At 43.3% G+C, this 26336-nt stretch overlaps 2 protein-coding genes across 5 annotated transcripts in view; one reads left to right on the top strand and one right to left on the bottom strand.

Annotated features, from left to right (window-relative positions):
* The window catches only part of GNPAT (glyceronephosphate O-acyltransferase), a 443941-nt gene extending 429721 nt beyond the window's left edge, over positions 1-14220 (bottom strand). Inside the window, exon 1 of one of the 4 annotated variants that reach the window (XM_069235014.1) lies at positions 14067-14220. In XM_069235014.1, the coding sequence (XP_069091115.1) occupies positions 14067-14108 (42 nt within the window). In that variant the 5' untranslated portion in view covers positions 14109-14220. Of the gene's footprint in view, positions 1-13814 lie in introns of all 4 variants that reach the window. The other 3 variants (XM_069235013.1, XM_069235016.1, XM_069235015.1) reach the window with 3 other exon arrangements.
* Positions 14221-14616: 396 nt separating this feature from the next.
* Positions 14617-26336, top strand: part of FSAF1 (40S small subunit processome assembly factor 1) — a 175499-nt gene continuing 163779 nt past the window's right edge. Inside the window, exon 1 of the mRNA XM_069235017.1 lies at positions 14617-14895. Coding sequence (XP_069091118.1) covers positions 14742-14895 — 154 coding nt within the window. The 5' untranslated portion in view covers positions 14617-14741. The remainder of the gene's footprint in view (positions 14896-26336) is intronic.

Here is a 26336-nt window from a genome sequence, read left to right as displayed (position 1 = left end):
ATTTCACAATTGAGTTTCCAGCTCATATTTACTGTAAATTTAATTCCTATGTGCTGATAGAATTTTACTTTTTCTACCTGTTGGTTGCCCAATGCCCAGGTAAAATTATAATTTTGATGCCCGAAGACTGTTATTTTTGTCTTTTCCATACAGACTTTTTTGTTTTTTTTACTGACTGTATTCATGAAAAGCATCTAGTTTTCTCTTCAGACCTATCTGTGTCATATCTAGTACTGCTAAATCGTCTGCATATCAGATAATCTATTTCTTACTGAACTTTTTCTGAGTACCATTTCCTTTTAATTCACTTCTTGCCCAATTTCCTCTATGTGATTCTCTGAGAATGCATAATAAGCGAATCAGGGTTCCTAGCTCATTTACACTTTTTCAAAGTATCTCTCTATTTACCAGGTCAAATGCTTCCCAGAAATCAACATAACAATAAAGGAGGTTCCCCTTGAACTCTGTTGACTTCCTGGTGTTTGACTAAAGGCCTAAGCAGGGATTAATAGTAGACTATCCTTTCTTGAAACCACCCCATTCGACATCACAAATGTATGATCCAATGTCCATCAAACTTATCAGTCTATAATTCTCTGGATTTACGGGGTACCCTTTTTATGTATTGGCTTTATAATTGCCCCCTTCCAACTCTCTGGAGTTCAACACTGGTTGAAAAACGATCTAACCCACCAATGCACAATCTTTTGTATTATAATAGCTGGGAGATTATCTGGAACTGCTGCTCTAGAAAGTGAAAGTGCCTTTATAAGCTGTTCTAGTACATTTTCCGTAAGGCTTTGAAAATTTTCACTATCCATTACATACTCTTTTTATATGGAATCGATATAACCATTTGTGTAGATTTCTTCCAGATGTTTTATCCACGCCTATACAGCTAGTCTTCATAGGTTTCGTACCCAAATTATTTTGATCTAGCATCTATAATTTTTTGCATCTTCATATGCTATTACTAATATTATTTTCTCCTGGTCTGTATTGTAATAAACTCACTTTTTTCATTATTCATTTGTTTCAAGGTCACACCTCAACCTTACGATTTTCTCCTCCATGTATTTTCCTTGCTTATCCTTTCCTTTTTTCTGCAAAATTCTCAGCTGGCTTTTCAATACTTGACACCAAGGATCGAATCATCCATTCCTACTATCCCAGGTATTAGCTTTCCTTCATGATAATCTTCCTTTCTTTTTATACTCCATTGTTAAAATTGTTACTATTCCTATTATTGTTTCTGACTACTAGTTTATTCTATTGCTGTTATCTACTTCTGTTTAACAATCTTCTATAAATTCTGCAAATTTCTTAACCTTAGTAGTTGCTCCTCATCTATTTGTATTGTTAAGCATCTGGGGCATTACACTTGTGTACTTATAATTTGATCCCTGCACCCTGTTCTACCTAGGCATAACATGGCTTGAAACGGTTAATGGTCACTGCCGTGTAATGGGAAGACACGGAAATCTACAATTAAATCAAAGTGACATAGAGTAAAAATAGAGTAAGTGGGGCATTTTTGGGCCCTCTGCAAAAGGTTTGGGCTGCTAGAACACCACCTTGAAATTGACTATTCAAACATATCAGACCCTAGTTTATTAACATCTCTTGCCACTTATCTCCATTTTGGATGTTGTAAATTCAGGAAAAATTGTATGATAAGAGTAAAGTTTTGGTTGTTTGACAAATGCTGTCCTTCCTCAGGAATTATGTAATGAAATTGGGGTCACTAGCCTTATCTAGCTGAAAACAGCTTCGTGATGGAAAAATTCTCTGTATAGAGTACTGATCTGAAACAAGCAGATTAATTGCAGGAAGCAGATTAATTTCCTAAGAAAACCCTCACCCACCAGGGTTAAACCTTGGTGGCATGCTTTATCATAGGGTCTTTTCCATTCCGCTGTGGATTGTGTGAAAGCAAAATAAAATTAACATGAGAAATTGAACCATTGTCCAAGCATTTAGCAATTGCATTTAGGATACTGTTTAAAGCTGCTTTCTTTAAACATGCATACATTTCTATGTATGACCTCGAGATAAAACGTGGTTTTCTCGCCTTCTGTTTTCTAATTATAAATGCAGACGTGGTGTAGGGACAGGGTTATCTCAGTTTTGTGCAGTCGCATATCACTAAACCTTTCAAGATTTAGAGGAAGAATTGGTTATTTTGTAAATGGAACTTCTTAGGGATGTTTGAGAAAATAAAAGTGACATGTGGTACAGAATTATAGCTTCTTACACTACGAAACTGGAATGTTACTTTTAGAGAGGTTAGGCTGCTACACATGAAATACAATGTGCCCTAGACAAAGACTTTGAAATTGAGACAAGGAGACCCTCTTGGAGGCATCATATCCTAAATTACTATTACAGATAAGCTTGTATTCCCTTAAATAATAATTACTTTTGCTGTCAATTGTATGTTTTTGCAGCTTTTCATAGCTTGTGAAATAGTGCTTGTAATGTAAACTCATGAGCGTTGAACCTTATAAAAAGCCTCTGATGACTCGATGTATTTGAAGAGCTCCGCAGTGTGTTACTGTGAGCAGAGTCTTCCGCCTATAGGCTCTAGTAAATAAACTTTGCTATGATTTTCATACCATGACTGTCTATTGACTTATTTCTCTTCCAGACAAAATTTTGCTTTAACAATTGGGGTGCACTACGACCGACTGACTACATCAGAGCACTTATGGTATATTTGACTATGGTGATACATGAATTGGGGAGGGGAATGGGGGGGGTCATAAAAAGAGCTGTCAGACAGTTCACTTTATAAAATCCTTCAACTTTGCAGTCAGAGAAAGGAAAGTAAATGTAAGACGACAAACTGCCTTTAGACCTCTGTTTTTAAATGCAGAGCAAATGTGACAAGATAAAAATCAAGATTTAAAAGCATCTTTATTGTCATTCACTTTGTGAGTGAACAGAACACCTGTTATTTGTCAGCTCGCCAGAAAGGGCCTGTGGGTCCTAAGAGTAGCTCGTTCTGATGAAATCTGACTCGCCGGAGTGAATGGACGAGTAGATTTATCAAGGCCTGTATACAAGTGAATTTCAAACCCATTTCTCATACCTTCAGTAGCCGAGTATCGCAACGTTCAAGGCAGAACATTTACATATTTGAAAAATGCTGTTTTTAATGCACCAAGGAAGTGTGTGCCTAGTTTTATAATGCCATTTTGAGGCATTCATAACATCAACTCCTCAACAGGTGCAAAAAAAGCATGTGATTTACACTAGCGAAATAACTTAAATGCTATTTTCATTTGGGATTACCTCGAATTTCTTTCATGGCACCAATAAAAAAACTTTAAAAAAGGAACATGATTATAAATTTCTTAAAATCATGCATGTTGTTTATATATGAACATATGCCCGATGTGCATGCGTATATAAATACACACTGTCAGGTTTTTACCTCATTTATGGCTGTAAAGGAGGGTAAGATAAGTCTGCCCTTCTTATGATGAAGTGGCAATGATGTACAATGCTTAAGCTAATTTAACTTCGACCTATTTTTTTTTTTATTAGGACTTGGTCTCTGCTTTTGGGGTTGAAGTGATCTCAAGCTTGAGCTTCTATCACTGATTGGGTGGTGCTACACAAAAATGCATTGCAATTGCATTTATCTAGCACTTAGTTCTCCTGACCAGGTGTTGGAGTATTCGTGGTGGATTAAATTATTAGGAGTTAACTGTGATAATTAGTGGGGAGTTATGGGAAGTCACGCAAATGGTTTGTGGGATAGTATACGAGCTACAGATTGGGTATTGATAGGTTGCTGGGTAGGACATAAGGAGGACAGGGTTTCATCTCTGAGAAGAACTTTAGGCAATTTACAGAAATTCAAAAATAGAGATTAATGCAAACATGCACATGACAGAGTAGGCTGCATGTTGAGAAAGGAGACAAGAAGAGGATGGAAAGTAAGAAGAGGGACATACAAAGAAAAAGGATAGAGAAGAATTAGAAGTTCTAAGTCATTTTCATCATTTCCAAGCAGGGTTTTAGGAACACACTTTCAATGTAGCATTATCTTTGAGGAAGCAAAATGTAGAAAGAAATAGTATTTGCATGGAAGACAGTGCTATGTTAGGTAGGTTTTGACAGACCCAAGAATCATTAGAACAGTCTGTCCAGTGCCCAGCTACTGCTAGACCACTGCTTCAGCAAGGACAGCTGATAAGCTCAGAGGTTGGAAGCGTAAAGAAGTGGTTGGAAGCATATACAAGGGAATATCAAGAGCTTTAGAATGTGCTTGAATTATTCAGTAGCTACCTAATAAAAGGAACGTGGAAGAATATTGCGTAAATAATGTAAACATTGAAAAGGAGATTCTGTAAATGCTTGAGCAGATATATTTTGACGTTTACCCATTAGGTTTGCGAATACTATTGACCACCAGAGCAAAGTAGGATTCATTTGGATGCCCCTACTTTGGCATGGCACAGGATGAGGGTGAGGATAGTTTCCTAGACAGTAAAAGGGTGTTTCCTGCATACCTGTAGCAGGAGGGAGAAGACCAAGATACTGAAGTGAGGAGATGGAGTCCAGGCTACCTCTAGAAAGTCCAAAGGGCCTTTTAATTAACAAGGAGGTGCAGATTAGTCTTCTGGGTATTGTTGTTTGGTGGATGACAGGAGTGAGGAGTGGGACTGTAGTTTCTGTTTTTCAAGGGGAGGACATTTCTAGGTCTGTCCTTAGTCTGTCTCAAACTGCTGCTTCAGGAAGATCTCACACTTCATTGCATCCATGTTATGTGTGCTCTAGCTTGGAGTCAGAGCCAGTGCTCGCTACTGTGAGAAATTCATCAATGAATAAACTTTATTTGTTTGATTACGTAAAATCATACAAATCCATAAAACCATCAAAAACCAGAAAGCAAAAATATTACACTCAGGTTGAATGAATACATTTAAAAATGGGATATAAACATGGTAGGACATTGTTCTACCACTAGAAGTAAGCTATAGCTCCTATGATTACGAAATTCCTGCTCCATAATAGTGCAGTAGGAAGCCCCAAACTGATGGTATTTTTTTAAATAAGTGTCATGGAAACAGAAAAATAAAAAAGAAAGTGCCTCATGCTGCGTGCTTTTGCCAATATATAACTAATTTTGCTTATTACCAGCAGAAAGTTTACAGCACCATCCCCTACAATCCATAAAAGCAATCATTCATCTGGTATAGGATAAACAGAGCGATGAAATGGCAAGTAACACTTAAAAATTGAACTTCACAAAATCATCGAAACAATGAGATTGTGGTAAAAGTTAAAAAGGTACACAACTAGATGTTATGAACTGGCTCAAGTAACACATCTTCACCCACTAGGATATACACCGAACTACTATCCCAAAAGACTGGTCAGTTTTTTTTTTTTTAAACGGCCTGAAAGAATTTTACATAACAGAGTTTGGAAATTATCTTAGTATTCAAACTGTGCAATGTTGTAGGAAACATGAATTTTCACAAAGGCTGTGACTCCAGAGCAAAAACAAAAACAAAGAAAAAGTCAAAGGGCAAATCTTGACAAACCGTTTATCCCTGCAAATCTAGAGATACTATCCATGTTCACCGGTTTTCTCTGTTTGTCTCTGTCCAGCTGAGAAAGTTTAATTTCTACATTTCAGGTAGTTCTCATTTACTGTGTGTCAGCCAAGTTTAATTTATTCTCCTTTGGTAGTTGAATGTGTGTCTACGTGTTGTTCTATTTATGAGAAATGGTTACCTGTTCACATACCACTAACCACCCAAAGTTCCTGACACTTAGGAACAGCTGAACAGTGTAATTCTTTCTTGCCTTGTAATAGTGCAAGGTTCAAGGCTACTTCCTTTGCAGAAGTGTGCAGCAAGGTCTGCTGAGTTATGCGTTTTTACCTGGAAAGTCTCTGATTAGGCCTTTGAAACTAATAAAGGGAAAGACAAGAAGTCTAAAATTAAAAAGTCCAAACGTGGTAAATCTTTCAGGAACATGTATATCTACATCCTTTAGAAGATGTTTGCACTGACTGTGACATTTTTTGTTTCCTGGCCCATTTGTTTCAATTATAACCAATGGTGTCTTGAACATATCACGTGAACATTTCAAATCGACAGAGTCGCTGGTCGGAAATGTATTGGGCTCTCTGCAGCACTGCAGATGAATAAACAATAGATTATTTTACACATCTGCATTCTGCCCCATTTGTGAGCAGTGATATTATGTATGTTCAATTACAGCTGACCTGTGCAGATGCACTTCCCATGTCCATTTACGATCATATATACATGTACTGTCTGTCAGCTGTACATTTTTCTCTCTAAGGCCTGTCCTGTGTACATGCCACACCCATGCTTAGGTTTTTTTTAGATGTCATGCTGTGAACAGGCTATGTACATATGTACCAAGATAAGATGCTCAGCTTCCACACGCCAGAGGTCTGCAAAGCACATTACACTAAGTGGACACACAGGAACACCATAACGACAAGGCTTATAATTATGGCACCTTGAATCCATTTACTGGCAACCTGTGTCATCTGGGGCTACACTGCAGGTCAAGCGGATGGAGCTTTCAAAGACACAGTCGGCATCTGCTGTGGAGTGTTACTGGATCTTTGGGGGTAGCCTGGTGAGCACCAGCACTAAAGGATTTATTTCTACAGCACGCTAGCACCTGATTCTACAATGGCATCATTAAGAACGGAATGAATAATTAACTTGCTTATTTACTGTTTTGGTTTAGGGGGAGTTATTTCATTACAGGGCCTTTACTATGGACCATCATGAATGTAACATAACATCTGGTCACTGAACTGCTCTGCCTCCGCATAGCGCCATCAGTAAGTGGAAGCCCGTTCTGACTTGAACTCTGACCTCGGTCAGAAGTTCGAGGCCCTCCTCCACCAGCAGGCTTCTGCCTGTGCCTCATCCCTGGTGTCGAGTGGGGCTGCCCTCTGCCTCTTTTCTCCTCGTTTTTTTCTTTTGTGTGCTTTTTTGTGCCTTTTGCTTTCTGCGCTTTCCTCTATCTTTTCCTCATTGTTCTCCTAACTACTCTCATTCTTGCATCTCTCTCTCTCTCCTCTCACTCTCCCCGCCACTGCTGCCCCACCCCCTCCTCTCTCTCATTCTCCCCACTACTGCTTCCCCCGCGGCCCCACCCCCCTTTTTCGCACCATTCCCGCTCCCGCCTCCCAGCTGTCCTCTCCTCCCCCCTCCCTACTTAATGGCGACCGCCGCACGGTTGGAAGAGCAACCTCACTGACCTGGTTAGTGAACTGCTCTGCCTCCGCATAGCTCCACCAGTAAGTGGAAGCCCGTTCTGACCTGAAACCTGACCTCGGTCAGAAGTTCGAGGCCCTCCTCCACCTGCAGGCTTCTGCCTGCTCCTCATCTCTGCTGTCTAGTGGGAGAGCTCTGCTCTTCTGCTAGGCTGCTCTCTGCCTTTTTTCTCCTCGTTTTTTCTTTTGTGTGCTGTTTTTGTGCCTTTCGCTTTCTGAGCTTTCCTCTAGCTTTTCCTTGTTTTTCTCTTCACTCCTCTCATTCTCGCATCTCTCTCTCACTCTCCCTGCCGCTGCTGCCCCACCCCCCTCTCTCTCATTCTCCCTGCCGCTGCCCCCACGGTCCCAGCCCCCTTTTTTGCACTGTTCCTGCCTCCCAGCTGTCCTCTCCTCCCCACTTAATGGAGGCCGCGCCTAAGTCAAGCCCATCTGCGACCAGCGCCAGGACCCCTAGACCTCTCGCCCCCCACCGCTACACGCCAGCAGCATTAATCGCTCTCAACCCGGGACACGACAACAACTGTAAGTAGACATCACCAAGCAACACCAAGGGACGCTTACCTGTTGCAACTGCAAATTCACTAGCCTCCATCACTCAAGCCCACCCCTGAGGACACACAAAGCAGAATACAACCTCAGATGTATCCTGATCAACACTTGCTCCATCCACAGGCATGCCATCGAACTCTGGAACCTCACGGACACCACATCCCCGGACATCGCCTTCCTCACAAAGACCTGGCTTAACCCCTCCTTGGCTCCAGACATCGCCATCCCAGACGGCTACAAGAACATCCGAAAAGACCACACGAACCAGCCCGGGGAAGGCATTGCCATCGTCTACAAAAAATCCCTACGTCTCTCCACCAGCACCAAAGACTCCACAACCAACATGGAACTCCTCCACTTGCAGACTGGAACCAACCTAACACCACTCTGTGGAACACCCTCATCTACAGGCCGCAGGGCCCCCGCCCCCAGTCTGAGACACCATCGCTGACCTCGCCACCACCCACGCACTTGCTTCCAAGGACTACACCCTCCTCGGGGACCTCAACTTCCACCTGGAGACCCCCAATGACAACAACTCCATGACGCTGCTCAAAAACCTTGCCAACCTTGGACTCAAGTAACTCATCACCTCACCCACCCATTCCTCCGGACACACACTCGACCCCATCTCTATTAGCCACATCACTGAACTCCAATGGGCCAACCACCACTGTATCCACTTTACCTTCAGCAAAACCCCCGACCGACACCTCACCCACCTACCCCCCACCTGCAGGAGCTATCATCAGCGAACTGACCAACCCCAGAGCAAACTCCACAGATCTCCTTCCCTCACAGGAACTCTGCAATACTCTCCACCTACTTCCACCGCAAGATAGCAGACATCTACTACAGCTTCCCGACTCAGGACCTTCCCACGCCCACCACCGGCATATCCACCACTGAAGTTCCTCCAAACCCCCACCACCTACTCGGCTGGGCCAACATCTCTGACGAAGAAACCCTCAGCATCATCAACTATATCTACTCAGTTTCCCCCTCTGATCCCTGCCCCAACCACATCTTTAACAAAGCAAGCAGCACCATTGCACCCAAACTCCGCCACATCATCAACCGCTCCTTTGAAACCGTCAACTTCCCAGAAATCTGGAAACACGCTGAAATCAAGCCCTTACTGAAGAAACCCACTGCAGACCCAGAGGACCTCAAGAACTTCCAGACCATCTCTCTGCTCCCCTTCCCAGCGAAGGTCATCGAAAAGGCTGTCAACAGACAACTCACCAGGCACATCGAACTCAACAACATCCTGGACCCCTCACAGTCAGACTTCCGGAGCAACCACAGCACTGAGACCGCCCTCCTCGCAGCCACAGATGACATTCGCATCCTCCTAGACAGGGGTGAGACTGTGGCTCTCATCCTCCTCGACCTGTACACCGCCTTCGACACCATCTCCCACCGCACGCTACAGACTTGTCTCCACGACGCCAGCATCCAAGACAAAGCACTAGAATGGATCACCTCCTTCCTCTCCGACAGGGCCCAAAGATTCCGACTCCCCCCCTTCTACTCAGAGGCCACCGAGATCATCTGTGGCATCCTGCAAGGATCCCGTCTGAGCCCCACTCTCTTCAACTCCTACATGGTCCCCCTAGCCACCATAGCCAGACACAACGCACTCAACATCATCTCATACGCCAACAACACTCAGCTAATCATCTCCCTCACCAACAGCTCGCATACAGTCAAAACCAACTTCCACAACAGAGTGAGGGCAGTTGCTGCCTGGATGAAGGAGAGCTGCCTCAAGCTTAATACTGAAAAACCGAAGTCCTCATCATTGGGAACAACCAATGTTGCAATCACTGTTGGATTTTCATGTGAGCAGATGCCTGCAGGTGGCTGATGGACTTCTTTTGCTCCACCCCCAGTGTGGTAGGTTCCAATGTTGACATAGTTAAAGTCTTTTCAGTCTGATGTAGTTATTCCTGAGCTGGATAGCTCTAATGTTTATAACTAATTACTTTCTTTCAAATCTTCCTGTGCTTGGCCATTCCCGTCTGGGCTGCATAATTCATAGAAAGTTCCATTTAAATGGTCATCACTGGGCTTGGGGAAAGTGACAAATGTCACACCTCATCTCCAAATGGAGGAGCTGATAACTGGTAAAATGAAGCATCTTATCAGTTATGCTGACAAACATATTTTAGCTTTTGGTAGTTTGCATCTGCATTGCTGTGGATGTGTGCCCTATTTTAAAGTCTGGTATGTGCATACAATCACTTTGGCATATACAATAAATACCATTTGTGCAGCACACAATAACTTGCTTGTCACATAGCAGTCGGGTATACTGAAGATTTTAGGTTAAGCCAGTGGTTCCCAAACTTTTTCGACCCGCGGCTCCCTTCACCTATATTTGCCATTGCCCGCGGCTCCCCATTATGTTACTTTTTTGTTTTGTTTTTTTCGGGTGGGCGATGTAAGCCCAGCCTCGGGAGTACTTTAATTATATTGAGCATAACATGGATGTTTTGTATGTTTCCTCCTCCCTGCTAGACCACATCTCCTCCAATTCAACCTTTCATTCTTAAATGTCTAAAAAATGTAGCCACATCTCCCCTCTGTGTCACACTTGCTGTCCTCCATGCGTGTATTTTCTTCTCTGTTTACAATGGCATTACATTGCCTTGACCACACACACACCTCACCTTTGGTGCACACATTCTGCCTTCAATCTGGACACTTTCTCCTCTAAAACTACTTAACAATACTTGATCATTCACCAGTGCTTAATTTGTGCTAGTTGTTTCCGGTGCTAAGCACCAGCACTTATTTTTGAGGGCCGGCACTTATTTTTCTGCCTCAAGTATTTACTGCAAGCAAAAGACACATAAGGGAAAGACTGGAGAAGAGAAAAACGAAATAGTGTCACAATGGGAGAAAACAGAAAGCTGCAAGAGTGAGCTGAAGGGGCAGGGAGTGGCTTTAAAATCATTGAAGAGGCCTGAGATTGCTTCAGTATTACACTGCCTCAGTATTCCATTTTCGCACATTTAATTGCAGCAGCCACATGTTTAAAAGGAGGACTTTGGGCACCGGCACGTTTTTATTTACAAATTAAGCACTGTCGTTCACACTCTCACTCTGCAGTTTCTAGAGAATTTAGGAGGCACCGCTGCCTTAAATTATTTCAAAGGCTTCAGCTTTTGATAACGGTGCTTTCCAAGTTCCACTTGGTCTGTACCTCCCATAGCCGTTTTTCTGGCATCCCAATGAAAATTGCCTTCCCCTGGCAGTAAGACTCAGTAAGTAATCTGATTTGGACATGCAAGTGAGGGAGGACTGTGTGCCAATAATTTATTTTTAACAATTTACTAGCACAAATGGGGAAAAAAAGGAAAGGTGTGCTTAATAATGAGAAAAGGGTGGAAGGCTAATCTTTCTCAAAGCAGAAACGCTGCAATTTTCCCCTGGACAGGTCATCAACAAGGAACTAATAATTCTAATAATGTCTTCTAACCTAAATAAACAAACTCAACTTCTGTGTGTGTGTGCTGAATCAAGCTGTTAGCAGTTTTCTCCTGTCCGGAAACTACACAGGGGCCTCGTTTGGAGTGCTCGCCCCTGGGAAATATCCATCTGTTTTAAAAACAGAACATTAGTTGTTAATAATACTATAATTACTATATCGGCACTGGTTAGGAGGATTTCCTGCACATTCCTGTGATCTCCGGTCCTGCCGTGCCCTGTCTCTCACCCTAGATTAGAAATCCTAATAATAATAATTATAACTACCTAATTATTGTAAATTCAACAAGGAACACGTCCGATGTGTGCACTTCAATGAGGATCCCACTGGAGCAATAACATTCCAGTGCTCTCTTCTGAATTTCCGACCGGCCGGCTGGCAACGACGAAGGCTTTTATTTAGGAACGTAATCACGTTTGGTGAAACCATGCTGCAGACGGCAAGACCTTGACAGGTGCGGCTTATGTAACTCCCCCACATAAAATGCTAATGAGTTACTCGGCCGCAAAATACTTTTAACTCGTCATAAACAGGTAATTTATAAACTGCACGCATAAATCTTTTTTTAAATATTCATATCATGTTTCCAAAATGCGCGTGGCGCCCCTGGCAACTTTTAACGGCGCACCAGGGTGCCGCGGCGCACAGTTTGGGAACCACTGGGTTAAGCATTCTAATGCTGTTTAATGAGATATATATATATATATATAAATAAGAGCGAGAGAGAGCTTCTTACCCTCGATATTCCACTAATCCAATGACTAGATTACAAAATAGTATTTTGTTTCAGGGTTTTTACTACTATAGATTACGCTATTAGCTAAACAACGCTTCAAGACAATTTAGACTTAACTTAACACAATGCAAAATTTGGGGCCATACTTATCAACACTTTGCTCTGGGTTAACGTGGTGCTAACTCACCCAAAGTGTTGAATATGGGATTTACTTTCCGAAAGTATCTGCAAAGTAACACAAAGTAGTGCGTTGACCTTCGTGGCGTCATGGGGGCGTTGCACAGATGAGTGGTACTTGGTTGTTTCCATGCAACCACCCATGGGTTTTGATGCACATCCACATCTACTAACATTGGTAGACGGAGACTTGCACCAGAAATGAACAACTCCTCAAGGAAAATATAACGTTAAAGAACAGTTTTCTATTTTCTAACTTCACATTTGTGTTGTGCTTCACAGCACACACACAAAGTTATACAAGTGTAAAGCTATGTCAAAACATAGTATTTCGTACTGGAAATGTGCCCTTCCAGTACAAAACATATGTTTGACATCAAGCACACACTCTTGGTTTATGGTGCAAGAGCATGTGTGTTGGTGTAAGGCATTCTAAAGTGTGCCAGCGCAGGGAAACTGAAAAACTGTGCCATTTCTTATTAGATATGCTGTGTTCTGCTCTCTTTCTTTCAAACAACTGAGGTTGCTTGCTATGTTGCACAAAATATTTGTAACTTTGTTTCCTGGATTTTTGTTCACCTTGATTGCAAAGTGGAAATAAGTAGGAATTTGTAAAATATGGTCCATATGAGACAAATAAAATATGACTGTGCTGCTTTAATATTACATTTATGCTTGCCAATTTATTTTTAAGCATAGTTTATAAAGAATAATGCCAGGTACTTGCAGAGCCTAGACATCAAGCTGACTGTCACTGAATGAATAGTCTGACTCTCACCTGCCTGACTCCGCCCCTGCCTCTAGATCTCCCTCTTTGATCCCGCCTCCAAAGTCTCCTTATTTGAGAATTCCCAGAGTTTTATTTTTTCCTATTCCAGCTCTGGTACAGATACAAACAAACAAATATTTAATATGTGATTGATTGGCCTAGGGTTCTTCTTAGCAGTGAATGCGATGCACCTCTTTGTCCTTGATACGAAACAATACAAAACAAAATTATTGATTTCTCTATGCATATTATCAGAATCGACTCGATTGGCAGCAACAGCTTCCCTCGGCCGTCATACATATCTATAGGAGGTAAAACTTTCAGCGAAGACACGTGCAAGGGCTGCGACAGCAACTGGCTGCACATAGCGCAAATACTAGAGGGTGTGCTTTGTAAATTCAAAATAATAAAGCAGGGTGTATACCAGAAAACAAAACAAGCGCCACTTTCAACTGGAGCACCACAAGTGCCTTGACACGCTACTGTGTTGCACGGTGCCAGCCTCTACTAGGCAGCTAGAACACGACACTAATTCAGTGTACATGTTGTCGGACCACAGCACAAATATAGCTGGGATCTGATCTAAAGTTATCAAGGGACGTGTTTGCACTCGCCTGGGGACCTCAGCTAAAACCCAGGTGAAGAAATACAGCTTAAAGAGTTTAAAAAAAAAAGGAAATCGAGTAACTAATCCAATGCCCCAATTAAAAATTTGACAAGTTTGGCTCCCGCAAACATCGGAGTAACGCATAGCAGACGAAGCCAGTTGAAAGACAACTTAATACACAAACATATAGAGCTTTACCTTGTGCAGCATTGGCCAACTCACTTCGGCATGCCACACAAGAGGAACCGCGTCTTCTCGGTGGTATGCCATGTGCGGGACACCACCACAAAATCTGTCAGGTTACCTTTCAAACAGACGATACCCCCCACGAGACAGCTGGCGGCCCTTTCCTCTGGCAACAGAATTTCAGTTGTGTGAACCACAATGCTCAAAAGTGCCATCCCGCAAGGGATGACAGCCAGCGACGGGGGCGTGACAGGAATAACCTACCAAATACAGCGGCCCCCCAGTGGTGGCTCCAAGCAATGTCATGCGGATCAACACCGGGACGCGACTTCCTCCTGCACCTCCTCAAAGAACAGCGGGGCTGATGCTGCAGCATCTCCTACTCGCCGTGCGCCCAGCGGGCAGCCATCTTTAGTGGGGACAGCAACCAAGACAGGCATAAACCTTTACAGAAGCCGTGGTTGTTTTAGTTGATCATAATCAAAGTGACCATCTTGTAGTGTTAGTATGTGCCGTTGGATATCTTAGTCAAAGGCGCGCGACCAGAGTTTACGTAACAACTTCGAGCTTAGCACTCGCAAACTTATTATCCTTGCGGCTCCTTTTTTATTGCATTGATTTTGGAAAACATTAAATGCCGAGAACATCACGACAAGACCGTAGATATTTGTATCGCGACAATTGCAACGGCATCGAAAACAGGGGTTTAAGACACAGATATCCCCACTACTTCATATGTTTCACTGCTTGGCCAGGTGTTAGAGTGTCGTGTTCCTTGTTTGCATCAGGGACGGAGTAGAGCACTGATCTTCGAGCCAGAGTCAAGAGTAGCCGCCATTTAAGGGTCAGGCGAACCCCTCCCCCATTCCTGTGTGGAACGCACAACAACGTCCTGACGTTTGCCTGACCCCACCCCTCTCTAATAACCACGACTGGCCCATGCTTATAGTGTATTGGACAAGTGACGACCATCTACAGGGTTTGCATGTTAATGGTGCAGAAAGTCTGTATCGGCTCCAAATGATGAGAAGTGATCTAGATCTCCCCCCGGAGAGCTCACTGGATTCGGTGCTCAACTGTCTGTACGATTTTGGTAAGCAATCAGCACTTAAGATACTAAAACAACAGTTGGTTAACGTTTGCGTGCGCACGTGTCATTTACGAACATACAATTTAGAGGTTGAAGTGAATTAAAAAGTATATGAACTGTGATGGTCTGTTGAATGGGGGCGGGGCTATTATTTGTTGGGCGTAGCTAAAAAATAAAATATTCTTTAACTTGTTTCGGTCTTTCATCCTCAGGTAGCTACATACAAAATAAGACACAGCCTAAATGACTAATAAATGCAAGCGAATTGGAGGAAATGCACTTTTGCATATGAATAAAACCAATATTAGTTTATCCACTCCAGGGGTCTGTGTTTGTCACCAGAGAGCCCCAGAATTGTATTCTTGTTGGTGCATTGGAGAATAGTGACTTCTGTATGTTTAGTGCCTGGAGGTCCCAGTCCATGACAGAAAGCTCTATTTTAAACTTGCATTGCACACAGTATGATAGAATGCTGCAAAACGCACAAAAGGTTTAAGATTAAAAAAAGTGGTTTAGAAATATAGATTTTTGTAATTCTTAGACTGTACATAGTGCATTTTTTTAGGTTATAAAGGAAACAATCTTAAAATGGGCTCATAGCCCACCCGCAACCTTCCCATTAATTACCGTTGGTAGGCTTCCACTTTCATTCTCCCTTTCTTGCTTCTCATGTCATCTGTCTGCACTTCCTTTCCATTCCTTGGCTTTGCCAGTTCCTTGGAGTTTGGACCAAGTACCCTTGCCGGTTGGTGATGAGTGGCTGGCAACCAGTGTCTTTCCACTCGCATCACGCTTTTAAGGTACTTTTTTTTTTCTTTTCATGCCCGCACTCCATTCAAGGGAAACCAAAAACACATCTTGGCCCTGGCACAGCCGAAGAGGCCATCTTCCCTTCCATACCTTTCACTTCGCAGTTTGAACATAGTGGCATGAACCCCTAAGCTAGCCCCTACCGTGGCATCACCCATTAATATACCTTGACAGTGAACTTGTCGGCCTTGTCACTTATCACTTACATGCTTGTTGACTTTGCAGAAGTAGAAGGACCCGATGGCGCTGAAGAGCGGCAGCAGCGCCCTGTGTATGAGCACAGTTCTCCACCCCAGCATTGCTTGCCTGACTTTGTATTTCCTCTGCCATTCAGAGAGAGAATATTGTGTTGCTGCCCTGAAACTAACCTACCAGGCGGTGTGTTAGAGGGAAATCTGTTAATAAAATAAAACAAATCATTTTGACACAATAATATAGGTTTAATCGATTTTCAGCTGGGATCAACAGGCAGTCTCACATAGAGGCCATGACTGAAGTTCAAAGTTCTGGTTCAAACACCAGTAGCATTTATACTGTAAAAACCACAAAAAACTGTGGTCAAGAGTTCAGCATTTACGTAAGCAACTACAAGCAGTACAGATAAGATAATGAGGTGCCTCTGGAAAGAAGCACTTGCACTTGTTGGCCTCATGGGTGGGTAAGTTACACTGACGTCATTCACCATATCTATCTTTCTGCACAACAAAAGATTATATGTTGCGTGCTGCTCATGGTAGCCCTGCCTTGCAAATACTTATCTGACCCTTACACAGTTCCCCTTAACACGATATGAATGACTTGTGGTTTTTAGGACCCCTGTGCTAAGGAAGGATACACCCTTCTGTTCCACCCTGTTCATGCTAAGTGAACATTTTGAAAGCAACAGTTGGTGCAGCTTTAAAGAAAAACTCTCATTCTAATGTGGCTTGGGCCTCTTGTGTGTTTCAGCACAGCTAACTTAACAATGCAGCATGTGTATAAGTTTCCTAAGTAATAAGTGTTTGTTTGTCCTAAATATGACCTGCCTTTTCTAGTGATCCCACAGTCTGTCTTTTTTTACATATCATGTATTAAGCCTTTCACTACTTACATTGGTTTACAACTATATAGCCTAAAATGTTTGTATTGGGATTTGGGAACTTATGTTTGTTTCTATGTGATGTATTCCTATTCTTCCTACATCATTCCCCCCTCTAGTTGATTATTCAACTACTTTTCCTACCTTCCCATCTACTAATGAAACTAGGGGAATCACCACATACCCACTACTCTGTCCCTCCCAATTTAGCTGTCATCCTTTTGCAACATGCTATTATTACCTGAAAAGTAAGACACATCAAAAGCAACAACACAATCAAAGGCAACAAGGCCCTGAACAACCCCGACATCCAGGACGGCACCCATTCGATCCAGCCCTCGAAAAACCCATCAGGGGTACCCCCCTCATTGATCATTTTCTTTTGTAGATCATGCAGTGTCTGAATGGCCTGAGTTAATGTCCCATTGTCCGCATCATTGGCCGGCACATAAAGATCCAATCTTTTTACACACCCCTCCTTCCATGGCCATCATTAAATCAAATACATATCTGTGTTCCATTAACATCAGCCTAAGGGCACTGAGTTCTTCCTTGATAGCATTGAACCCATCTTCAGTTGCATTTATGGTCTTCATCAATTCAAAGTGCGTGATCTGCAGCCAGCGTGCAGTTGCCTTCGCCTTAATGAATGGTAGGATGCTACCAAAAAAGATTTGGGCATCATTAAATAATCTGTGTTCCTGTGGAATGTCTTTCCACATTTCAGTACCAAGAAACTCAGCAGCTCGTTTTGTCCGGTAATGGTGAAGGAAGGTTGTCGGATGGCTCCTGGGATGGTCATGTAACTGAGAGATGTCCACACCTGGTCCAGGGAGGGGGTGTGCAAAGTCACTAGGGAGCAGAGGCCATTCCAGTTCGGGGGTAGTTGTATGTGGAGCCGGGCCCCACACATCTAGTAGTGATCCATCAGGCTGGAGGTGCCGCCCTGCATATCAGCGTTGTATGTGGTGATGTTGCAGTTGAGGTTACTCCCCACCTTCACTGTCCCATTCCCTCTGAAACAAAGAGAAAACTGTTAATTTCATTGCTATTCTAGGGTGTATGGTAGTCCATGTATATCTCTGTATGTTCGCATCCCATATTTCCTGACATTGGCCTATTATCTTATTAAAGCTTAGGGGACCTTGTGTCTCTGTACCATTTATCATGGGCAAATACTGATCCTGTGATACTAATGTCGCGTGGGCTCTCATTATCCTAAATGAGACTACTGGATTTCTAGGCAGCAGGATCGATAACGGTGTGGGGGACTGAGTCTGACCCACGTGTAAGGAACTCTGTCACCCTAAATCCGGTTTTTGCTCCGGCTAACTAGCAGTGCCTCATTTCTCCCACTGGGAAGAAATGATTGGGCAGCCGAGCGCATGACATCTTTGGAACTTCTCAGGGAAGTCGTGGTCACTCAGATCCAAACCAACTCTCTCATTTCCAATATGATCTCATATACAAATGACAAAGACAGTATAAGTTTTATATAATGTTTTAATAAAACAACTGTATTTTAGATAATAAGGCGTGAGCCGCAATAACCAGAACAATACAACACAGTAGGATTGAAATAGTCACCAGGAGAGTAAAACATAAGAACAAAGCTATCATAGTGCCTAACAGTTTCTACTCTCCCTCTGCTTGTTCTATTTAGAGCACAGCATGTTAAGCTTCTAGCTTGCCTTTCCGAATCACTGGGGAGACATCAGCCCTCATACCTGAGCAAAGGCCTGTGCTCTGGTTCAGCATCTGCAACGAGGCAGTCAGCGTCTAGTTGTGGTTCCCTGGTCGGAATCTCCCTCTTGCGTGTATTGGGACAAGGAAGTGATTTTATAACTAACATGTCATTGTGATCACAAAATGTCCCTATGCAGGAATGCCAAATCTAAACTCCTACCACGTCTATCGGCAATGTACCAGACTGTATCCTTGACTGAAGCACAGAGTGAATATGTTATGGAGAACTCCAGTGCTGAAGTAGGCAAAACAGTGTGATATGAATAAAAAACAACACCGTAGAACTGGCTATTTGAAAAATGACAGTACGAAGCCTAATAAAAAGCATTTAGAGCAAAGTGCACAGAGGCTCTAAGCTGTCAGCAAATGAATAAAATACATTCAGGGCAAAGTGCACAAAGGCCTAAAGCCTGAAGCTAATGCGCAAAGGATACGTAAAACTAACCACACTACACCCTCCCCTTGTCGGTAGCAAGTGGTTCCAATAATATAAAAATATGCCCCAAATATAAACAATATATAAAACCATATATTTCGACAAGGTCAGAAGACAACAAAGTCATAAATTTATGAAACATGTGACGACAAAGCCAAATTCAATATAGTGTCAATTTTGCAGGAGAGGAAAAAAAATCCAATCGTCAGACAGAAGCAATAGAACGTAGGAGCTCCTCCACTTCGATATATGTTAATATCGGAAGATCCACGCCACAAAGTACCATGGAGCAGGTGTGTTCCAAAGCCCCAAAACCATTCAGGGCGGCACCCCCTGCAGGGCCTATGAAAGAGACAATACCATCTTCCTCCAGGAAGGGAATCTCATAAACCGCCTCACGAAGTAAACGCAACCGTAGTGCACAAGTCTGGGAATGAGCCCTAATCGGGAACATCAACAGATCAGGATCGACCACTGGAGGGCGCTGCAGTGAGAGACAGAAAGCCAGTGCATGTTCAAACGAGCACCAAAGGCACCGAAACACGGGTTGCACACAATCCAAAACCGGTCTGAATGACAGAGACCAGTCACACTCCAAATGGCCCAGGAGTGTAGCTCCAAAATGCTGCATCATGCGTTCACGACACAGCTGTGCTGACGGGAGCAGCAATATAGGATCTCGTCGTGGCGGGACACCCATTGCGAAAAAATAGCAACAACAGCAAGGCTCCAGCCATCAAAGCCAAAGTAATCGGGAAACCCCCAAAAATGCTTCCGAAAATAGAGTGTATAGCCGAAGGTATCAAGCCGAATATGGAAGAGAAAGTGTGAGCAAAAACAACACCAACGGCTTTGAAAAAATGAGCAACACCAGCAGTGCTGGATGCATTAAATATACATCCCACAAGTTCACCGAAGTGACTTGGAAAGTTAGTATTCAAAAGGGACTGTATCTCCGCCGATGACCTTGCCACCTGAAGTGCGTAGGTCTCGCTAGCAGATGTAAGGGCCACATGCTTTTGAAACAATAAAGCTTTTAGCCGACTCAACTTGTCGAAATTAACCTTGGAAGTAGCAATATGAGGCCAGATGTCCGCTACCTCCCTAATTTGAGTGGGGGGAAACAACACATTCCCGCAGCACGTAACGGCCTTGTTGACAACGTAAACTATTCCGGCACGCATGCCACAGCAGCGTTCGCTGTTAAGAACAATGTAACTGCCGTTAGAAAGCACCTGGAAAGTGTTTTTAATAACCGGGACTGGAACTCCCTTCAGATAACAAGCTAAGTTAGCATTCGAAGCGTTACACGCTCCGTGCAAGGACAGCTGTTTACAAACCATGGAATGGCTGACAGAAGCTTCGCATTCGCTACCGCTAAGAAAAACCTCCCCCAAACCATTAACACATCTGTATTGAAAGGGAAGCTCCCATACCTCATGTATGTAACTGTCTCCCAATAGTTCATATCTACCCACCGGAATGTGCTTCAAACAAGAAGTAAATTGCAGAGTGGAGATAGGCAAATTAATAACCCCATGAATCAACCACTCAGCTGACGGAATCTCAGCCACCGTGCAAGGCAGTTTCTCCAATTTCTCAATATTCAACATAACATATGTCGCTTCCTTTTTAGCCATCAGCTGTTGTTGACGAGTCAAATTAAAGGAGACAAAGATCTCTCTGGCACGAATGTGCTGCCATGGAACGCGACCTGCCTTCAAGGTCTGAAGAGTCCAACCCAGCTGCATGATGGACCGCGTCTGACTCTGCCCATGATATAAAGAAGACATGTCTGATTTAATAATGTCAATAGCAGAGGAAACAATGCTGTCAATCGTGTAAACACGGTCAGAAAGGGTATGCATGCCATTATCAACAACAGACAAAGTCTGCATCAGGTTTTCCTGATCAATCTGCCTCAACCGGGCTGAAGCCTCCTGTTGTGAAAGCTTCCAAATCTCATTATAAACTTCGTATAAGAACCTTTTCTTCCGTGGTACCTTGGGACCTGACAAAAAATCTTGTAAATCAGTATCATTAGACAGTAACGTGAGATGTGACTTAACTGCATCCAGCGTGGATGACTTCAACCATTGCTGACAAAGCTTCCCCACGCTGTATGTAGTTATAATATCAGCATGTTCTGGTGAAATGTAACGAGGGTCTGCCCTACTAGTCCTGAACCCCCCGAAAGAGGTGACAAAACGGTGATGACACTTATTAGTGTCTATAGGCCATAATAACCACCCGCCCGGATGTATCGATGAAGTGTTAAGCGTACCATTCTGGACCCAATGTGTAAATTCACTAAAAGTAGCATTCACATAGTGCTGCCAGTTGTTTAATTTGGAAGGGACAGGTATACTAGGCAAATTTAAATCTCTAATTGTCGCCAAGCCCAAACAGCTAGTCTGTTGTACTGTGTCATTGAGGAAAATCATCTGCACAGGGATAATACATGCTCTAAATAATGTGTCCCTGCCTCGCATCTGCCAATTTTTCGTACCCCAAACATTTTTCAAGTCAACAGTCTTAAACCAGTATTCATACCCCTCGACCGAAAGTTTAGATACAAACAAATTTGAATACAGTAATTTAGTATCGGTCAATAACATTTGCTTATTAGAATACGGAGTAACTTTAAAATAGTAAGACTTAGCATTTCGTTGATCATGCCCAGAAAAATATGCAAATTTATCATAATACGTTTTTGAACTCCCTTGTGGGGGAGTGGAGCAATGTTCCCATTGCACATAATTAAATATGGACTTAGGGCTACTAGCTTTATGAATAAAGTGGTGTCCATAATAGTTGTAGCAAAACATGTCACCATGATTATCTCTAAATTGGTAAGCATCTTCATCGTCATAGACAGTATAATAATGCAAATCCGTCAGCATAGCATCTACTGTCTTCACATCCCAATCATCAGAAACAATGCCTGGTATAACAATATCATTCATTGATACCTTGAGGACATACGGTATTTGAATCAATTCAGTGGGACCATATATATCAAACATTACTTTATCCCACACAATCCCATCCGGAATCAGTATTGCAGAAATGTTTACATCGGACAAGTCTCTTCGAACCATATGAGACGAAAAATTTGGTTTTAACACAGTCTCCACGTGCTCAATGTCAGATCGATCAGGAAGAAAATGACCATGTATTACCAGAAAAAAAGTAACCACAAATCCCAACCATAAAAAAAAGTCATTACAGCCATAAAAAGCCACAAATAGTTCCAAGGAAAAACAAAATATGTGCGTTTAAGCCAACCCAGCAGCTTACGTGGACCTCGGACAGAAGACATCGAGGACGAGGAGCCGGACACTGCATCATCGGCGTCGTTGAAGCAGCCAGAGGCAGTTCTTGCAAAAGGTGCAACTGTGAACAAAGAAGCAGATGGAGGCTCTCGCCTAGGCACGCTATAAACCACATGTTCAGAAGCATCAGTAGAACGTACAGCAACTTGATCAAAAGATTCCATATTAATCGTCGTCTGTGGAACAATCGCAAGATCATCATCCACCCTCCCCAAGCTCGGAGAGGAAACAGCATCGGTGCAGCGGGACTTCTTCCCCAGCAGTGAGAGGGATTCCGGAACTACTGGGTGTCCCTCTTGGTCTGCTGTGCAGAATCGGCCACATGTTGTAACTTGACATTATCAATGGAAACAAAGCGATTTCCTTTGGCCCCTTGCAGTGGCGGTAAAATCACAGTTCTCGTGCCGCTTACCCTTAACACAGGGACAGGTGCTCGATAAGAAGGACCAAATTCTTTCTTTACTGCGACCTTTTCACGCACCAGATCCCCAATCCTGGGTATCCAACCAGTAGATGTTACTGGCTCATCCTTAATTCCTGAGGAGGCAGCACTTGCAGAAGAGTTATCTTCACGGAATTGTTGTAACTCCTGCAAAACAGTGACACGATCATTTATGTCAAAGGGCGTAACTGCCGCCTCCACACCAGGACCATCTAAATCAGGAACATACATTCGTGTTCCAAACAGGCACTCATATGAAGTATGACCCCCCAGTGACCTTCTAGGCAAGTTATTAAGTGCTCTCTGTACTCCATACAGGTGGGCTAGCCAACTACGACCCGTACCTATAACTCTGGCCATTAAGGATTGCTTTAAATCACGATTTAAACGCTCCACGACAGAATTTCCCTCGGGATGAAATGGAGACGAGAATTGGAGTTGGACCCCCAACGAAGCCATGGTGTCCCTGAATGCCTTAGAGGCAAAAGCAGAGCCCTGGTCCAAATGAAAAGTCGCAACTGCAAATGTATCGACAAAGATGCGCAAATCTTTAATAACAGTTCGAGCGTCAGCCGAGCGTTGTGGCCATACCCACACAAATCTGGAGCACGAATCTACAGCAACCAATATATATTTGTATGCACTATCTGGTGTCAGCGGACCACAATGATCCAAGTATACACACTGTAAAGGTTTATTTGAAATCAGAAGGGGCGTCTGCTGCGTGCGTCTAGCCGACAAAGCTTTAATCTGTTGACAAACGTCACAACAAAGGACATATTGCTTTGTCTCTTTATAGAGACCAGGCCACCAGTAACGAGCCTGTAAAAGTGCAATCGTGGCAGCCACACCAGCATGTGCAGACGCCACCCCCTCATGTGCTGCAGAAATTAATTGAGGTCTCTCAATTCTATTGGGTAGTTCACGTACACCAATGCCTGGAATATTAACAACAGCATTCAGCGCACTACTCAAGCAGTAACTATATTTAGAAGGAAATCCTTTAGGAAATGGCGTGCCATCAGCCATAGCTTTTATGGCAGCCAAAATCTCTGTGTCTGGTTTGGAACCCGAACGAGTTACTGCGGCCACAGTGGCTACAGCCACTGCCGACTTTGCGGCTTCATCAGCCAAAGTATTCCCAGCAACATGTATTCCAACGCGCTGGTGTCCAAGTGTATGCACAACATGGACCTTAGGAAGTGTTTCTTTCAGATCCGCAACCTTACCCCACAACAATTTTATGTTTAATGGTGTTGCCTTTAGAATCTCTGAACCCATTCAACTTCCAATAGTGCAGATATTCATTGAAAGACTGAACACAGTAGTAGGAGTCACAGACCAGCAAGGTCAAAATCGCCAGATCCGCGTGTTCCAACGCTAACAATAGAGCTTTGAGCTCAGCCAGCTGTGCCGTGCAATCTCCCAATGTTTTAGTATAAGTATGTCGGGGGCAGAACACTTCCCCCTCCATAGTGCCACTCACCACCGCACATGCAGCAGAATACTGTTGTTTTGTCCCAACCGCTGGTTGCGCAGAGCCATCGGTATACATGACCATTTGATACTGGTCAATAGGCAACGTACCAGCAGGAACTGGGTACTCCATTTCATATTGAAGAAATTCTTGAGTCTGCAGTTTAGGGTCAAATATGTAATCTACATCAGTGGCTGTCAAAGATGTAGCCCATTGTATCCATCGCGGGTGTAAAGCTTTCGAATTTGGAACACTCGCTTTTGTAACAGCCTCCAAGGCCGGAATCGGGGGAAACGACAATGATGCGTTGGCCCTGGGCAAGCGGTCTTTCTTTAATCACAGCCATCTGTACTGCAGTGAGTATTTTCTCAGTCTGTGCAAATCGTTGTTCTGCAGCAGAATACAAGTGGGACTTGTATGTAATCGGGACTGTCTCACCCTCATTAAAGGTGACATACGTAAACCCAACAGCCCCAGGTATCACCCTGATGACTAAATGTGTCTTATTGTCCCATGTGTGTAAGTGTTTAACTGCTAAGAGATCAGTCTGTAACTCTCGTAGTATGTGTGTATGCTCAATCGTCCAAAATCTACTCGAAAAATGTGGGCGAATCAATTCGTATAAGGGTTTTATACGCGTAGCATAATCAGGAATGTAAGTCCTGCCAAAATTCAGAAACCCCAACAATGACTGGAGCTTCCGAACCGTATTAGGAGGCTGCAATAAAGCACATTTCTCCCAAAAATGTGGCGCTAAGCTCTTGCTCTCACTCGACAGCTCATATCCCAGGAAAATGACGCTGAGGAAGGCAATCTTTGATTTCTTAAAATTAAACTTATAGCCAATATCAGCAAACCCCACAACAATGTGCGATACACGCCTTAGATGTTTCAGAATCTCATCGTCTGTCAGATATATGTCATCAACATATGATAACGCTTCAGGGTCCAACTCGTGCAGCATTTCAGTCACACGAGCCGAAAACAGTCCTGGGCTATTCTTATACCCCTGAGGCAAACGACAAAACTTTTTCTGAGAGCCAAACGCACTGAAACTGGTATAGTCCCGACTTTCGGGCGCTATATTTTGGCAGAAAAATCCATTTGAGATATCTAACGTTGTTTTGTATTTCTTACGCACTATATTATTCATAAGCGCTGCGCTATGTGAATTCTGTATTGCATATGTGCGTGTATGACTATTCAAATGTCTGTAATCCACCACTATCCTATATGAATGGTCCGGTTTAGCAACCGGAAATAAGGGATTATTCATCGGCGAGACACAGGGCTCAATCACACCCTGGTACTCCAATTGTGTAAGAATTTTCCTAACCGATGCCCTTGCTTCAAATTTGATAGGATACTGCGGCTGTGGATGAGGTTCGCCCTTTATTAGAATTACATGATAAGGTGATTGTCTATCCCACCCCACGTTATTTCTATATAGGGCGGGAGCTTGTGCTAGAGCCCATGTTCTACTATAGGACTCCGCTAGTTCTCTCGGAACAAGTGGTGAGAATGAAGGTGTAATAACCTCCTCCCCAACCGGACAGTCGCGAACAAAGTCAGGTGGCCAATCCTGTTCGGCCAGCAGAACATCATATGATTTTACCACATGGTCCCAAAAAAATGGCGTGTACAATGCGGTCAATGTCCCCTTCTAATCGTAGAGTCACTTGATAAACCCTATCAGGATCAGAGACCCGCATATCCGCTGTTTCGACTTGTATGAAGTCATCAGTTGCTTTCACCTCCAGATGCTCTAGAAGACTCCGGCGAACTATTGTGACCTCTGCCGCGCTGTCTAACAGTGCTAACGCCCATGTCTTGTTCGTCAAGAGAACTCTCTTCTTGAGCGGCATGTCTAACTGAGACTGCTGCCACTTTCTTCTTTTTAAATTGCTGTTTTTGTTGCAGCGGTTTCTCTTCTTGTTTAATAGAAACCTCCGTCGAGCGTTGTGAATCCTTTCTCGGTTTCACGTACTCCGTCCTCCGCTCTGACCGCCCACCTCTCTCACTTCTCTTCTCTGATGAGTCCTGAAAGGAACGAGATTGGCGTGTATCAGTATACTGATATCTATCAGGCGTCTTCAAATTATCCCTATTCCTGAGATTAT

Source organism: Pleurodeles waltl, chromosome 5 (assembly GCF_031143425.1).
Source record: "Pleurodeles waltl isolate 20211129_DDA chromosome 5, aPleWal1.hap1.20221129, whole genome shotgun sequence".
NCBI classification, from domain to species: Eukaryota; Metazoa; Chordata; class Amphibia; order Caudata; family Salamandridae; genus Pleurodeles; species Pleurodeles waltl.
Note: the sequence above shows the minus strand (reverse complement) of the source record. Positions and strands in the feature narration are given on the sequence as shown.